Source organism: Tamandua tetradactyla, chromosome 11 (assembly GCF_023851605.1).
Source record: "Tamandua tetradactyla isolate mTamTet1 chromosome 11, mTamTet1.pri, whole genome shotgun sequence".
NCBI classification, from domain to species: Eukaryota; Metazoa; Chordata; class Mammalia; order Pilosa; family Myrmecophagidae; genus Tamandua; species Tamandua tetradactyla.
The window spans coordinates 95,754,586-95,770,592 of record NC_135337.1 but is presented as its reverse complement, the minus strand read 5'-3'; the positions used below and the strand labels follow the sequence as shown (position 1 = coordinate 95,770,592).

Sequence of the window (16,007 nt, the reverse complement as noted above, 5' to 3'; positions counted from 1 at the left end):
CACCACGCTATCTCCTTCCCCTGGCCAAGCCTTAGTCATCTCTACCCACCTGGACTCCCCAGTTCCAAGCCACAGAAAAAAAAAAAGAATCCAACTCCAAGTGGCTTAAGCAAAAAAACAAGGCCTGGCTGGATCAAGGAGGCCCACCGCAGGAACCTGATATTCTCCACTCCAGTTTGGAGGAAAGGTAGGGCTTCCTTCATACCCGCCAACGTTCTGCCATCTGCTTATGCCAGCACCCCTGGGTGTGCACGCCTGCCTGAGTGTAAACATTTGTAGCAGGGGTGGCTGGGGGCCTGGGGTTCTTTAGGGGGGTGATTGCCTGTGGTCGGGGTGCCTTGCTCTGGGGTGTCTTGCTCTGGGGTGTCTGTCGATGTGTGTGGACGGCTCTGATGGCAGGGAATTCACTGCGTCTGAACCTTTGAAGGTCTGGCAGATGGCCGTGCTTCCCTGCAGGACCGAGAAATTGGTCCCCAAGACTCACTGCCCCTGGAAGGAGTGTATGACAGCAGCGACGAGGGTCTCTGGGATTCTCCAGGACCCACATGGGGGCACAAGATGGGGGTAGGGCAAAAAGGCAGGACTCAGGGCAGCCGGGATTTGGGAAGGAGAGTCAGAGGAGCAGTCAGCGTGGCGGGCAGGGAACAGGAAAGAAAGGGGGGGGACATTTTCTGCACCCACTGTGCACCCCGTGGGGTGAGGTGGGGCCGCCCTCTCACCTGCTTCCTCCAGCCGGACACTTGTCTCCTTCACTGACGGTGACACTGGGCTCCCCAATCCCGCACCCTGACGATCCCCTGGGCCCTGGACTCTTGAGTCCAGGGGCCACTCACTGAGCACCCTACTTGAGGCCCCTCGGGCAGCTCACCTGTCTCAACCCTATGGAGATCCACTTCCTGCCTAAGTCTGCCCCTCCACCCCTCCTCATGGCAGAAACCAGCTGCTCGGTCCTTGGTGGGGGGCGGGGCTTGGCTGCAAACTCCAGAGCATCCTCTACTCCCCACCCCCGTGCCCGAGGGGTCCGACCCCCCCCAAAGCCACCCTATTCACTCGCTGGCTGGGGTCTCCTCCCTGGCCTCCAGCTTGGGCTTGCCCGTGAGTGGCAAGACAGGCCTGTGAACCCCAAAGCGGAGCTCCTCCCGCCCCGGGTCACAGCCCTCCATGGCTCCTGTGCACCCTGCTGTCCACCTCCGCCTCGGTGCCCGGCTTGATGCCCCGCCAGACTCGATGCCCCCAATTGGGAGACCCCCAACCCGGGCGGTGCCGCTGGAAGTCAGGACAGATTGTATTGTGTTTATGTACCTGCTTACTTATCTATACTACTATTATGTGTTATTATTGTATCCGATAGAATTTTCTGTGTACTTTGTTACATACGGATGTCATGTATCATATTATACCATACATGTTAACAGTTTATAGTTTACCACCTGCTATAAATTGTTATAGTAACATGCTACTTATTTACACTATCCACTTATCTTATAAAATACCATTTTACTCTATTATTGTGCTGTTTTACTTTTACTATATTATTTGTTACTCATGTCACTATTTTTTACTTTTTGGTGCGGAGCGCTCAATCCAGCAGCCGCCGCGCGCGTGCGCACCCTGGTGGCCGGAAATGGAAGCGCGGTCTCCAGGGACAGCGACTGCAGGATCCCATCCGCCGCCCTGGGGCCTCCCAGCCCTATAAAGGGCCTTTTGAACCCCACACTGTGCTCTTAGCTGTGGGCACCGACTTCAGGGACTGTCCCGACTCCCTGTCCACCGTGGGGGTCAGACCACGGGTCTGGGACGGCGGTCTCTCCGTCTGTGCCTCGGTTTCCCCAAGAGGACCGGCTGCCTTGGCGCCTGTCTGCCCCCCAGTTCCTGGCCCTGTGTCCGGATACGGGTGCGGTGACTGTGACGCCGAGGGGGCCGCCGGCTGGGAGCCACCCATCCTCTATGCATGGCCAGGGCTTTGGAAAGATCGCGGGGTACCCGGAAGTGTCAGCGGTGTGCACGTGGCATGGTGGGGGCTGTACACACCCGCGAGTGCGGGGACATGGGGGATGACTGGGGCCTGCCCTGCCCACTCTGAGTCTGACAGGCGACAGCAAAGGCCTAATCTGACACAGAGGCTTGATCTGGCCCCACCTCCACCCCCCCCCCATTCCCCGGGTCCCCCCTTCTCCCGAGGATGCGCCGCCTCCCTTTGGCCCCCCGCGGCTCCCACCCTTGCCTGAATCCAGGGCGCCTGGGGCCGATTTTGAGGCCCAGGTAGCCTGGGACCATGTCCCCCCCCCCCGCCCAGGTGCACTGGGGGAAGGCAGGGCTTTGCACGTTGCTGAAGACAATGCTCCGGGAGGCTTGCGGGGACAAGGAGGATGCGACGGGCTGCTGGGAGACCCCCCGAAGTCGGGTGAGGGACCCCCACCCTGGGCCCATCTCAGTGGAGCTGCCCCGCCCACGCTGACCCATCAGCTCTGGACCTCGTGTAGAGTGAGGGGGGCCCTATAAACGTGGCCCCCCAAGTCCCTGCTTTCTTCCTCCCTGGCCAAATCTGCGATTCCTGCTCAAGTCCTCCGCTTAAATGGGTCGCTTCTCCACTTGGGGCAGTGCGGAGGGCTTCCTGGAGGAGGAGGTGTACAGCAGCACCTTGGAGGTGGGAAGGAGCTGAAACCGGGGGGATGATTTTGGGGGCGGAAGGGGTGAATCTTGCCCGGAACTGCATGTGGGGAGTGAGGTGGGGTCACCCGAGGCGCTCAGCTTTCTCTCAGGACCAGGGCGAGCCCACGAGGAAGATCCCAAGGGGACCCCCAGGTGAGGCTGCACCCGGCAGGCCAGAGTGGGGGGAGCGAAGGCGTTGGGGTGGGCAACGGCCCGAAGCCGGCGGGAGGGGCGGCATCGAGGCTCCGGGTTGGGTCTCTGAGGTCCCGGGGCCCGCCCCCCTCCCCATCCCTGCTCCTCCCCACCCCACTGGCCTGCCTGGGGTTCCTGCAGAAACCCCAGGGATTCTCGAGTCCCCGTCTCGGGGGGGCCTCAGGAGGAGGGGGACCCCACCCCAAATCAGGACCAGCCGGCAGCCGCTGGGAGGGGGCGGTGGGCTGCGCAGGCAGGGGCGTCGGGGGGGGGGGGTACCCACAGGCACCAGGTGATGCGCTGACGCGGCGTGTTTTATTGGTGGGTACGGGGGTGGGGGGACTCGACGGCGGTGGAACCGCACCCGGCCAGCCCCCCACCTGCTGGGACCTCCCCAAGACCTGAAGGGGGGCCGGTCCCCCATGCCCCTCGCCCCGCCCGGCGTGGGGGTCACTACCGCGGCCAGCCATCGGCGGGGGGCGGCCGCCGCATGGGGGGCCCGGGCCGCAGGGGCTCCGCCAGGGGCCGGGCCAGGAGCAGGGGGTGGGGAAAGGTCTGGGGAAAGTCGCCGGGACCCCCGGGGGCGGGTGAGACGCGCTCGGACTTGATACAGATTGGGGGGGCCGGCGGGGAGGCGCCGCGGGCGGGGGGCCCCTCCTCGCTGAGGCTGCGGACCCCGCTGCGGGGGGCGGGGGGGGAGAGAGAGAGAGAGAGAGAGAGGGCGGCGTGAGCTGAGCGAGGGAGGGGGAGGGGAGGCCGAGGTCGGGAACAGCGGGGGCTCGGAGAAGGGAGGGGGCCGGGCCTCCCGGGACGTCCAAAATAGCCCCCACCCCCGTCAGGGCCCATGTGGTGGGCGCGTGCAGTACCGGCAACGGCCACTGGGGGCTCCGGACACACCGAGGGGGCCCCACCCCAGAACCCCACCCGGAAGAGGAAAGGGGGCGCTCACCTGGGTTGGGTAGGAACGGCAGGGGGGCCGTCCCCCCTTGAGGGCTGCCAGGGGGCCAGAGTGGGGGGCTGCAGCAGGCCAGGGGGTGGCGGAGGGTCTCCCAGGCCATATTCTGCGGGGGAGGGAGGTGCAGGAGGGGTGGGCTGAGGCCCCAACCTCCGGCAGCCCCACACCCCAACCTGGCACACCCCAAGGCCCAGTGTTCAGTCTCGGTGGGTGGGGGCGGGGGTGCCTCCCGCAGAGGGTGGGGAGTGGGCTGTACCTGGGGGGCCGGCCGGGAGGAAGGGGAAGCCTCCCAAAGGGGGTCCTGGGACAGCGGCTGAGCTCGGACTCTGCAGGCTGCTGTAGAGGCCTCTCTGTGGGGACAGCGGTGGGGGAAACTGAGGCCCACGTCCAGGTCGCCCTGCCCCCGCCCCAGGCCTGGCCCTGTCCCTCCCCCACTCACCGAGGTGCCCAGCCCCCCTCGGGGCCCTGCCACGCCGCCAGGCAGGTCGGGCCTGCGTCCATCAGGGGCCAGGTACAGGGAGGGTGGCGTCTTGCTGACGAGGTGACTCGGCGAGAAGAGAGGGTGCACCAGGCCTGGGGGGGCAGACCCCAGGAGAGGGGGCGCTGGGCAGCACATCTCATGAGCCACAGCCAGAGGTGATGCAGGCATCAGTGTCCCAGCCCAGATCCCCCCACATCTCCTGGGATCCACACCACATCCCACTCCTCACCTGGGGGCCCAGCTTTGGGGACTGCTGGCCGGAAGGGAGACGGGCGGTTCTGGGCAGGCAGGGCCTCCCCGAGCCCACTGGGGTCGCAGGTTGGTGGGGGCAGGGCTCCATATACCATGTCAGGACTGGGCATAGCGGGGGCTGCAGGCTGAGGGCAGGGGGGCAGGTCAGCCAGGGTGAGCGGGGCTTAGCTGCCGGGACCATGGATGCGGGGAGAGCCAAGTCCAAGGGAGAAAATCCCGAGGAGGTCATCGGGGTCAGCTTCCCCCTGCAGGAAGCCTTCACTGCCACTCCCTCCAGACTACCCCAGATCACCCTGCCCTCTTGCCCAGACCAGACCCCACAGGGCTGGGGAAGCTGGTATCTGGCTCTCTAGGCCCAGAGTTGAGTCTTCTCACTTAGCATGGATGGGCACTGAAGGGGCTGTCCCCGGTATTTGATGAATCCAAGAAATAAAGAAGGAAGGGAAGTGGCTCCCTGCTGAACTCTTATTCATCCTTCAAAGCCCCAGCTCCAATGCCCACTCCTCAAGGAAGCCTCCTCTGACCACCCAGGCTGAAACATGCCCCAAACTCCAGGCTCCCCCAGCCCCTGGTCCCTCCCTTAGCCCTAGTCTCTGTTTCTCAGGCCTAGGAGGTGAGGCAAGGGCAGCAGGGCAGGGGTCACTTACATAGAGGCGGGGCCGGGGCAAGGCCGGGTCACCCCCATCACCCGCCAGCCTCCGCAGCTTCTCCCCTGGCCCCTCCGGCCCCTCATCTGGCTCCAGTTCTGGCCCGTCAAGACCCACTCCCCTCCGTTTCAGCGTCTGTGGGACAGGAGGTCACAGGTTGGACTCTTACCCCACCCCCAGCCAGCTCTATGGGGCAGGAGAGAGACTTCCCCCACCCAGCTCTGGGAGCAGAGTGGAGTGCAGGCTCGGCATGCTCTAGCCAAACCCCACTGACCAACCCCAAGGAGGCCCTGGGACCTGCCAAGGTTACACAGAGTGGGCAGGGGGCCACCCAGGCCTGCGTGCTCTGTTCCACCCTGCCTCCCGCTATGAGGAAAGCACCGCCCTTCGGCTGCCATGGCCACCCCCAGGGCCTGGCATCCAGGAGGTGCTTAAGAAATGTTGGCAGGGTGAGTGACCAAGGACAATTTCACAGACTTTCCCAAGCTGCTCTCCTGCCCCGCGCCCTCTCCTCATCCCTCACTGCCCCCTCTGTGTCTCTGTCAGCCTCTCCTCGTTCATCATCTGCCCTGGAGACAGAGACAAGCCCAGCTCCTTGACCTCTTCGCTGCATGACACTGGTGGGTGGTGAGATGATGGTGGCTGGGGCTCTTTATTCCTGCCTTCTGGGCGGCCGCCCCGCCAGGGACCCCCCTGAGCCTGGACCTGCCTGTGCCATCCCAGCCAGCCGCGCCCGTGAGGACTGTGGGCAAACCAAGAGTCGCTAGGCTGAGAGTGGGAAGAGGGTGCTGGGGTGGGGCGGCTGGGGAGGGCCCCAGGGCACCTCGAGGATGTCGGTGTTGGTCCGGCTCTCATGGGGCTCACTGTACTCCGTGTACTTCAGGAGCACACGGTCCATGTCAGTGCTGGCGTACTGGAAGAGGCGGTTGGCGCTGTTGAAGATGATGAGGGCAATCTCGCAGTCGCAGAGCACACTCAGCTCGTACGCCTTCTTCATCAGCCCAAACTTCCGCTTGGTGAACGTCACCTGGACCAGGGACACACTGTGAACTCTGCGACTTTGCATGCACTTCCCTGCTCTTTCTTACGGCTCAACCTGGCAAACTCTTATTCATGCTTCAAAACCCTCCCCAAATGTCCTTTCCTTTCGGAAGTTTTCCCTGTCCACCCAGGCAGAGCCCACCCTTCCTCTGTGGGAGTCCTCAGCCCTGGGCCTCCCTCTGGTCCACCCTGACCCACAGGGTCGAGCTGTCTGTGTCTTCTCTATCACCAGTGAAAAGAAATGAATATGTGGTCATGAAAATGAGCGAATGGGAATCTTCAAAGTCATGATGCTGGCAAGGAGGCCCCTCTTGGCTCCTCAGCCCTACCCCGGGCTCTAACCATGACACAGCTCCCGAACCGTGCAGGGGTTTGTGCAGGAACGCCTTCCCACAGGCCACCGCCCCATCGGAAACTCACCTGCCGATTCCTTTGGTCTAGAATGCGTGAGATCTGGATTTTTTTCCTCCCCATCGTTCCAGGCAAGGGGGAGCAACCTCTGTCTGGGGGAGAATGGAGAGAGGATGGTGTATAAAGAGGGGGTTGGAACCCCAGTCTCCCTGCCACCCTCCTCCTGCTGCCTCCGGGGCCTTGGCAGGCACTGCAGGGGAGAGAATGGGGGAAATTACGGCAGGCTGGGCTCCCAGGAGCCTGGGGCCGCTGCAGTCACAGCCACAGCCGGGTCAGCCCCACACGCCGGAGATGCTCAGAAATGCTTTTGATCTAATTGCACAGGGGAAAGGCCTGGCGGGGGAGAAACAGAGGGCAGAAGGGAGCAAGGTAACCCTGGGGCATCAGGCAAGACACCCCTCCCTGGGCCTCAGTTTCCCCATCTGTGCACTGGGGACAATGGCAGTGCCCACTTCCCACCGTAGTTGGGAGACAAAACAGCTTCTCCCGGATGCCCAGGCACCCAGCGTGGGCTCAGAGCTGCCATGGTCCCAGGCCCCGGAGACGCCATCAGCTTTCCCAAAAGCTCATTTCCTGGCCTTGGGCCAGCAGGTCCGTGCGTGGGAAGCTGCTGAGAGCAAGAAGGGCCCGGCAGGTCCCGCAGCCCAGAGGTCCCGCACAGAGGAGGAGCCACACACCTGACCCTTTCCTCTCGTTTGATCCCGCCACCGCCACCTGGCCAGCCAGCCCAAGGCCTGTGGCTACAAGAAAATCACACCAAGAAAAGGAAAACGATGAGACAGGAACTAGCTACCCGGCATTGGTCACCTCTCAGGGAGGGCCAGAGTGAGGGTGCTTTCCTTTCTGATGATCACTTTTCTACACTTCTCCCCTCGGGGATGATATTTTTGTTTCAATTTTTTTTTTTTTTTTTTTTTTTTTAGGAACAGAACACAAGAAAACCCCAGCTCTGCCCTGCTTCCCGGGGCTCCATGGGAGGGCTCTGAGACCTCAGAGGAGGCTTGGGACTGGGGTGCTGATGGGCAGCTCAGGGAAACCCAGCCCCTCCCCACTGCACAGGTGACAGAGGGGCCCTGGGCCAGCCTTGGACCCAATGGGCAAGCCTGGGCAAAGGGAACCACCCTCTCCAGGCCTTTTCGCTGTCCTGGGAAGTGGGTAGATAACAGTTCCTGGCCACCCCCACCCCATCCCAGTGGGCATGACACCAATCACTGACCCTCTGGCCCAAGCCCAGGAAATGAGCTTTTGGGAAACAGAGGTCAGTCTCCCAGAAGTGGCCATAGCCACTTCCCTGATCCCACTGTCCCAGGGTCCCAGAGAGGGAGCAGCCCTTGGCTGCTGTGTGACCCACGGCACGTCCTCCACCCTCTCTGGGCTCCGTCCCATGCAGTCGCGGCCACCATATGCAGAGCCCAGGGCCCACGGGGAGCTCCCAGCCCTGCCCTCCGGCTCCAGCCCGGTTTGCTAAATTTAACCTCCAGGACTAATTTTAAACTCCAGCCGGAATCGGCCGTGTTCCCACGGCGGGGATGTGCCGCTCCCGCCCTGAGGTGGCCCTGGGGACCTGGAGGGAGGCACTGGCCCCAAGGTCCCAGTGCCAGAAGGCTCCGGAAATGCACCCCACACCCAGGGTCCCACGGACAGCTGGGCCCAGGTTTCAGCCTGAGTCTGGGCCTGGAAGGCTGGGGACATTCTGCCTGACACATGCCCCATCCCCCAGACCAGGCCACCACGGCCAGTCGGGAGGCTGGTGACCAGGAGAACCTGAGAGCCGGGAGGTCAGGGAGTGGGGTGGGAGTGTCCTCTGAGAGCAGAGAAAGGAAGTGAGTTCCAGGCACAGGGAACAACAGGTGCTAAGGGCTCTGAGGATGGTCCAGGAAACAGCAACGCAGCTGGAGTAAGGGGATGGGGACAGTCAAAGGGCCGGAACGCGTGGGCCCTCTATGGTGCCAGGCAGGTGGTGGGTTTGGTCTAAGTGTGATGGAGGGCCTCGGAGGGTTCTGAGCAGAGAAGGTATGAGGTTTGATTTGTCATTTTCAAAACTCAGCCCAGGCTTGCCACGGGGAGCAGGACATTTGGGGCACAGATGGAGCCAATAGGTGGCTGGAGAGGAGACCAGGGGGTGTCTGGGTGGGTGATTCAGGGTGCCCCTCCACCATGTCTGAACCCTACACTTGAAAGTTGCTGTACTCCAGTGCCCTTTGGGGCTTCCAGAAGCCACCGGATCCTCCTCATCTCTGAGGCCAGGCCAGACAGAAGCAGATGGTCTCACTCATCTGACCTCTGATGACCCCAGCAGCCAGGATCCAAAGCCATCCCCAACTGTGGTCTGGAAGGAGCTCCCCAATAAACACACACACACAGATCAATCATGCCCCCCATGCCCCCGGCCTGGTGTCCGAGGCCTTGCCCACTTTCTCTCCTTTCGATAAATGTCCCTACCTGGGGAACCCTTCTGCTCCTGTTTACCTAGCCAACTCCTATTCACTCTTCAAAACCCATCTCAACTGTGTTTGTATGTGGTTATGTATCATAAGTAAAAAAATAAATTAAAAAAAAGATCATATTGCTAAGATCTTCTATATCCTTAAAAAAAAAAAAAACCCACCTCAAAAACCCACTCCCCCAGGAAGTCCTCCCTGTCCGCCCTCTGGCCTCCAGCCCTGACACTACAGGGCTGTGTGTTGATGGCCACGCGGGAGCCCCTGGGGAGCGGGTGAGATGTGGGGAGTCAAGCGGTCCAAGGGAGATGTGACTGAACCCCCAGCTTCCCTCAACAACTTCCTCTCAGCCTCCCTCAGTCCGGCCCCTGCCCAGAAATACACAGGCATGCAAATCTGGCCCTGGCCCGGCCTGTCTGGGCCCAGGTGTGGAGGGGGGTGGCCGAGGGCGGCGGGGGCGGCGGGCCGGGCCAGGCATATATATTTATCCCCACATGCAAATCCCCGCCCCAGCCGCAGACGGAGGCAGGCGGCCCATTCTCCAGATGTTGGCATGGTCGGAACCGCGGGGGGGGGGGAGGTGGTGTTCTCTGAATGTGTCCGGCACGAGCCAGGAGGCTGAGGTTTGGGGGGCGGGGGGAGCCTCTTCCATGCCCTGCCCCCCACATCGGGCCGAAAGCAGAGCTTGTGGACTCCGCGCAGCCCTGAGGCAGAGAAAGGCCCCCATTGACCCGCCACGGGGCGCCGGAGAAACCCAGGAAGACATCTCAGAGGAGGGAGCACAGAGCTGGGCCTAAATGGAGGGTGGGGGTCCAACACCTCTCGGCCCCTTTCCCTGCCCCCTCATTCTCAGCACTTATTAAGCCCCAACTGTGTACCCATCACTGAGTTAGGCTGACCTCAAAAGAAGTAAAAAGCTTAAGTAGATCCATGATGATGAGAGAAAAGTGACTTAAGACCTCCCGTTAAGAAAAGGCAGCGGCCCGGACATTACCAGCTGCTTCTTGAACCTCAAGGAAAGTCTGATGTTGTTTTCCTTCAGTCCCCGCTGACCTGGGGGAAGCGCCACGTGAACTCCAGTGCAGCAGCTGCCCAGGACAGGAGCGCGGAGTGCAGGGGCCCCCCACCCAGGGACAGGGCGCTGGGTGACAGCAGTCTGTGTGAATCTGTCGAGTGCGGCTCCGACGACCCAACTGTTTTTCGACCCATCTGTTTTTCTCAACACAATGTATCTCAGTAAAGGGGATTTTTAAAAAGCGGCCTGGGTACGGCTTCCCCGGGTGAGTGGGCAGACGCGGTGGGTCCCGCAGTGGCCAAGGCGGCTGGCCTGCTGACCCGATACCCGGCCTGGGGGATGAGCCGCAAGGACGAAGGACAACGGCCCGTGGTGTGGGACCTGGGACAGCAGCTCTGGGGTCACTGAGTCGCTCGACAGCTCCTCCTGGGTGCTGTGCCCCCCCAGGCGGGGTGAGAGAGATGGGATGGGGTGCAGGGAGAAGCCCCCCATGCTGACCCCTGTCTCCCAGCACCGGGGGTGACAGTTCCACTCCCGCCAGAACATGCACCAGCCTTGGTCCTGGCCCCCGCCAGGGAGAGGGTCCTGGAAGCGGGGGGCCAAAGCAGCGTGCGAGCCGGGAACACGCCCGGCCACATCGACCCCAGTTTCCTGCCAGGAAAAAAGGGCCCCCGAACCCTGACCTCAGAGACCCAAGAACGTGAGAGAAAAGATGGGGGTGCAGCCGTGTCCCCCTCTCTGCTCCAAAGGGGGGGGCCCGTGCTCATGCCGGGGCCTCGGGCCAGGCGGGGGGGGGGAAGGAGAAGTGAGAGGCGGGGGGGCCCCGGAGACGCAGAGGACAGGGAGGGGGTGGCCCCCGGGCGCCCCGCCTCACGCAACCCGAGCCGTGGTTTCATCACCTGCTCCCCAAGTACCTCATTACAGGGACAGGAAGAGCCCCTTGGAAAGCCGGGGCGCCCCCTCCCCTCTCCTGGGGGCTTGTGCTGCTTCCACCCGAGCTGACGGTGACCGTCCCCCTCAAGCCGGGCCCTGGGCCGCGGCCTCCCCTGGGGCCCAGGTCATGGGCCGGGTGGGGGTCCCTCGGTGACCCAGGGATGACCTGGGCCCCTCACTGGGGACAGGGGGCTCGGCGGTGAAAGGCCTCAACTTCCCTCCCCAGAAAATGGGGGGCAACCTTGTGGCCACCTCTGGGGTGATGGGGGGGCTGTGGAGCTCATTGGGGGTGCTCGGTGGTCAGTGCGCCCTGGGGGCCGAGTCCCTCCTACCTCAGCTCAGGGGCCTCCCACTGGCCGGGCAATGGCTGCTCCCAGGAGCCCTGGGGTCTCCCCTGCCATGGGGTCTCAGAAGGAGGACCCCCTGGGGGAGGGGTCAGAGAGGATGCAAAGGGCAGGGGTGGGGGATGGGCCAGGAGAGCCCCTACCCATGCAGAGCCCCCCAAAATGCACGACCCCAAACACGCATGAACCCCAAACACACACGACCCCAAACATGCATGACCCCCAAACACGTATGACCCCCTAAACACACATGATTCCCCAAATACACAGATGCCCCAAAACATATGTGGACCTTCACAGAGCCAAGACCCCGAAACGCATGTGTCTCCATAACACACACAAACCCCAGATGACAAGCAGACCCCCCAGATATGCCCAGAACCCCTCAAACACATGCAGATTCCCCACTGCCCGCAGGTTCCCGGAACGATGACCCCCCGACCCCCAGAGTGGCCTCCCCAGCCTCTGGCTCCCTTCTTGAGGCAGGTGCTCGGTGGGTGGGGGGCTGATGGGTACACTGGGCGAGCATCTGCAGAGCCACCTGGGTGGGCCCTAACTGGAGCCACGGACTGGGTTGGGGCAGATGCGGGGGAGCTTCTGGGGGGGTGGATTCTGGGATATGCCACCCATGTGTGGCTCTGAATTCCACAATCCCACAATGACCTGTCCCTGCTCAGCCCTCCCAAGTCCGGCAGGGACAGGGCCTGGGGGCGGCAGGACCCGGTTCCCAGATACTCCACGTGCTCAGTGGCCCAGGCTGGGGCTGGGGGCAGCGAGACCCGGCTTCGAATCCTGGCTCCACCTCATGCTCACGAAGTGACCCTCCCCGAGCCTCAGTTTACACATTTGTACAACTGGTCCTAGAAAGTTCTCTAGATGCCACCTCCCTACCCCCTACCCCACCTCTACCTGGCTTAGGAAAGGCCTCCTCCACCAACAAATTCCCAGCCCACCTTCTTCCCCTTTCCTGACACCTGACCCGTGGGCTCCAAACAGACCTCATCTTTCTCACAGCCAGGACTCAGCCCAGGCTGTGTCCTCCACTCGGAATGCCGTCCTCAGGCTCTCCCTGCACCCAGTCACCCCGTCCTGAGGAACTCCTACACATTCATCAAAGCCCAGCCCAAATCGCCCTTGCTGGGGGCACTGATTTCTTCAGGCAGGATTGTCTCTCCCTTCAGCACTCAGCTGCACTGGATATCTTTCTGTGCTTTCTTGCTTTCTGGAAACTTCTCTTCGTCCCATGAGAACGTCCACTCTCTAAGGGCATCCTCAGCACCCGACACCTCCACCACCCCTTCTCAAATGGATGAGTGGACATCTACTTGGACAGTTTTCTTTGAAACTCCTCTTGTCCCACAAACAGAGCCCAGGTCCCACTCGGCCCAGGGGCCGCCAGCTTGAGAGCCCTGCTGTGGCCGCCTTGCCAGTAGCACAGGAGACCAGCCGGGGCTTGTGCTTCTCCTGGGCAGGAAAGGTTCCAGGTCCACCTGAGAAGGAGGCCACATCCAAGGGACCTGCAGGTAGCGCCCAGGGCAGGTGTGCTCGCCCGCAAGACAGCCACTTCCTCAGGGGGCCATGGCCCGGCGCCCCTTCCTGTCCCGAGGGGCTTAGGACCCGGATACCTGAGGGGCTCCAGACACTCTGAACTGGCCCCACCGCCCCCACCGCAAAGCCCCAGTGACGTCCTGGAGCTGCAGCAGTGACTGCAGGACCAGCCCAAGGTTTCCCGCTCTTTGTTCCAGAGAAAGAGCTCCCTGAGGGGCCCTAGAAATTCATCCCCTGGGGCCAGGGCCTCCCTGTCTGGGAAATTAGGGCATCTGTCAGAGCTGGGCCGGAAGGCACTTGCCCCACAGCCAGCAGCCCTGAGGTGCAGCTGGTGGGGACCCCAAGATGGGGCCCAGGGGTGTCCCCGGCCCCTGTGCTCCTCTCCCCCAAAATCAGGGAGGGCGCAAGGGGCTGAGGCAGGGGAGGGGGCGGCCCCTCAGACAGAATGAGAGGGAACCAGCCTGGCATGGCAGGGACGCGGGAGTGCGGCCTGGGGGAGGCAAGGGCAGTGCCAAGGCCCTGAGGTAGGGGGATGCCGGGCAGGTGCCTGCAGCAGGCAGAGGCCAGGATGGCAGGAGTGGGCTAAGCAAGGGGCAGGCAAAGGGAGAGGCAGGCAGGGAGGCCCCAGGGCCATGGGGGACCGTAGAGCAACGGGGAGCCATGGGAGGTGTGGGAGCAGGGGAGGGTCGCGTCGCACTCAGGACTTGCTGCACCGGGAGCAGACGGCCTGTCGGGGCAGGGGGCTGGGTGGAGGTGGGGGCAGCACCCATGGCAGGTGGCAGAGCTGATGCCACTGCACGCCTTGCTCACGGGGATGACAGGCTCCTCCTTGCTTCCCTCACTTACTTTCTGTCCAGGTACTACCCCGGCCTCAGGCACACCTGGGGGAAAGCAGAGACAGGGGACTGACTGCCATGGCAGAGGGGTGCGGGAGGGCTTGACGGGGCTCGCAGGTAACATGGCACTGTCGCAGACGGAAGGGCGCCCCCCTGCAACCACCCCATGCCCCACCTCGCTCACCCAAAGAAGCCCCCTCACCCGCAGGCAGCCCGGTGACACAGAGATCGCCACCCGTTTCCTGCACCAAGACCCCCAGCATGGCACCCCATAACTGTCCTGCTGCTCCCCAAACTTACTGCCCCCACCCAGCCCATGAAGGGGGAGCCGGGCTTGTCTGGGGTTCCCTGATACTCGCTCCTGTGCCCAGGCCCCAGGAGGTCACAACTCGTGGCTCGGCACAGGGACTCACACCTCCAGACACACAACGCCTCAAACTCCTCAACGCACATCAAAACCCTCAGACACATGACCCGGGACACAGACACCTCTCGGACACACCTCATGGGGGTCAGAACTGGGACTCCCACCCCACCTCCACCCCTTGTCCAGGGCTCAAGCCAAGGCCTCTCAGAAAAACGTGTAGGGCAGCCTCGGGAAGGCTGCCTCCCTGCCAGGGGTGGGGGCTTGGGATTTAAACACCCTCTCTCCTCCCAGGGGCTTTCTATCCGCCCCAGCCGTAATGATTTAGCCACACAAACCAGCACGTGGAGACGGGAAGCAGGGCGAGGCCCACCTGCCAGCCCACGGGAGGGTCGTGAGGCTCAGAGAGGGGCAGGTCCTCGCTGGGTGCCCCCTTGGTCCATCCTTTCTCAGGGGGACACTGGGTGTCTGGGCCCAGGCACCCCCTCCGGCAGTGGGGGCTGCAGGCCAGCCGATGTCCTGAAATTCGCAGCCCCCAGGCCGGGGTTCTCTCCTGCCCTCGCGCAGGGGCAGGGAGGGGCGAACCCCGCACGTGGGTCCCTTGGGTCCGAGGAAGAGTTTGGATACGGCGCCCTTGACCCAGGCGGCTGGGAGCTCCCAGGCCCACGCCAGGCCGCAGGTCGGAGACTTCCACCGCCAGGATTCGCAGCTACTTCTGATTTCTTGGGTCTGAACCAGGGCCTGGGGTGCGGCCTGGGACCAGGAGATTACGGATGTCGGCAGCCCTGGAACTCCCAGAGAGAAGGGGGAGGCTCATCACCTGCTGACAATGGCTGGTCCTGTGTCCCGGGGCGGGGATACTGAGGCACCGGAGGTGGGTGGCCCGCCCCCAGCCTCAGGGCCCCAGCAGGGTGGAAGGCCGAGGGCGGGCGGGGCCCGGAGAGGGGCCGGCAGTGGGTCTGGGGTGGAAAGACACAGCCTGAGGACACACACACTGCCTGAGGACACACACACACACACACACACACACACACACACACATGGCAGACCCCAGGAGGTCACAACTCTTGGCTCAGCACAGGGACCCACACCTTCGGACACACAACTCCTCAAACTCTTCAGCGCACACCAAAACCCTCAGACGCACGACCCGGGACACACACCTCAGGGACGCACAACCTCGGACTCACCGGTCAGTCCCAGCCCCTGCACACACAGCCCCTTGGACGCACAATCTCAGACTGACGCCCCTGGACCCCTGGACATAGATCCCTGGAATTCGTCCCAGGAACAACCGCGCAGACACTGGCATGGAGGGATGTGCAGCCCTCGGACACATCGCGGGACTCCACACAAAACAGCACACCAGCCCTCGGCCCCACAGCCCTCGGAACCAAAACGTGCGCGGCCCGGTAGCACGCGGACCCCCACGCCCACCCCAGCGCCGGCCCAGACTCCCCGACCCCGGCGCCCCGCGCGGACACGCACCTGCCGGCCCGGCCCCTCGACCTCCTGCCGACCCGCGCGCGTGGACCGACAGCTCGGCGGCTCGCGGCGCAGGTGCGCCCCGGGGGGCGGTGCTTGGACGCGGGGCCCCGCCTCCCAGCCGCCGATTGGGCGGGCGCGGGCTAATTTGCATGGAGGGCGGTCCCCCGGGTGGCACTGGGCGAGGAGGGGGGAAACGCGGGACGAGGGCAGGGGAGGGGCTGGCGCAGACCCGGCGGCCAGGATTCCCCGCCCCCCCCCAGGCGCCCTCCTTTACTGATGACCTAACCCTACCTGTTCCTGGCCCTAGTTCCCACCTGGTCCTAACTGGGACCCGGGGCCAATCACTTCTGACAGCTCCCTTTTCTACGCGGGCTGCGGTCCCAATTCTCAGCTCGGGGTAACCCCCC

At 63.3% G+C, this 16,007-nt stretch overlaps 1 protein-coding gene across 1 annotated transcript; it reads right to left on the bottom strand.

Annotated features, from left to right (window-relative positions):
• Window positions 1–2,571: 2,571 nt before the first annotated feature.
• MEF2B (myocyte enhancer factor 2B) lies at window positions 2,572–15,651 on the bottom strand. Its single transcript, XM_077119425.1, has 11 exons — window positions 15,601–15,651; window positions 6,641–6,723; window positions 6,003–6,206; window positions 5,180–5,314; window positions 4,510–4,657; window positions 4,239–4,372; window positions 4,056–4,149; window positions 3,794–3,905; window positions 3,302–3,523; window positions 2,963–3,089; window positions 2,572–2,658 (listed from the first exon to the last, which is right to left on the bottom strand). The coding sequence occupies exons 2-11, from the start codon at window positions 6,692–6,694 to the stop codon at window positions 2,572–2,574; spliced, it is 1,317 nt and encodes a 438-aa protein (XP_076975540.1). The 5' UTR covers window positions 6,695–6,723; window positions 15,601–15,651.
• Window positions 15,652–16,007: the final 356 nt, after the last annotated feature.

Coding starts and splice junctions, on each gene's coding strand:
- MEF2B (XM_077119425.1), bottom strand. CDS start 6,694: ATGGGGAGGAAAAAAATCCAGATCTCACGCATTCTAGACCAAAGGAAT. Junction 6,207..6,640: donor TAGACCAAAGGAATCGGCAG/GTGAGTTTCCGA, acceptor TCCCTGGTCCAG/GTGACGTTCACCAAGCGGAA. Junction 4,373..4,509: donor CCCCAAAGCTGGGCCCCCAG/GTGAGGAGTGGG, acceptor CTGCCCCCCCAG/GCCTGGTGCACCCTCTCTTC.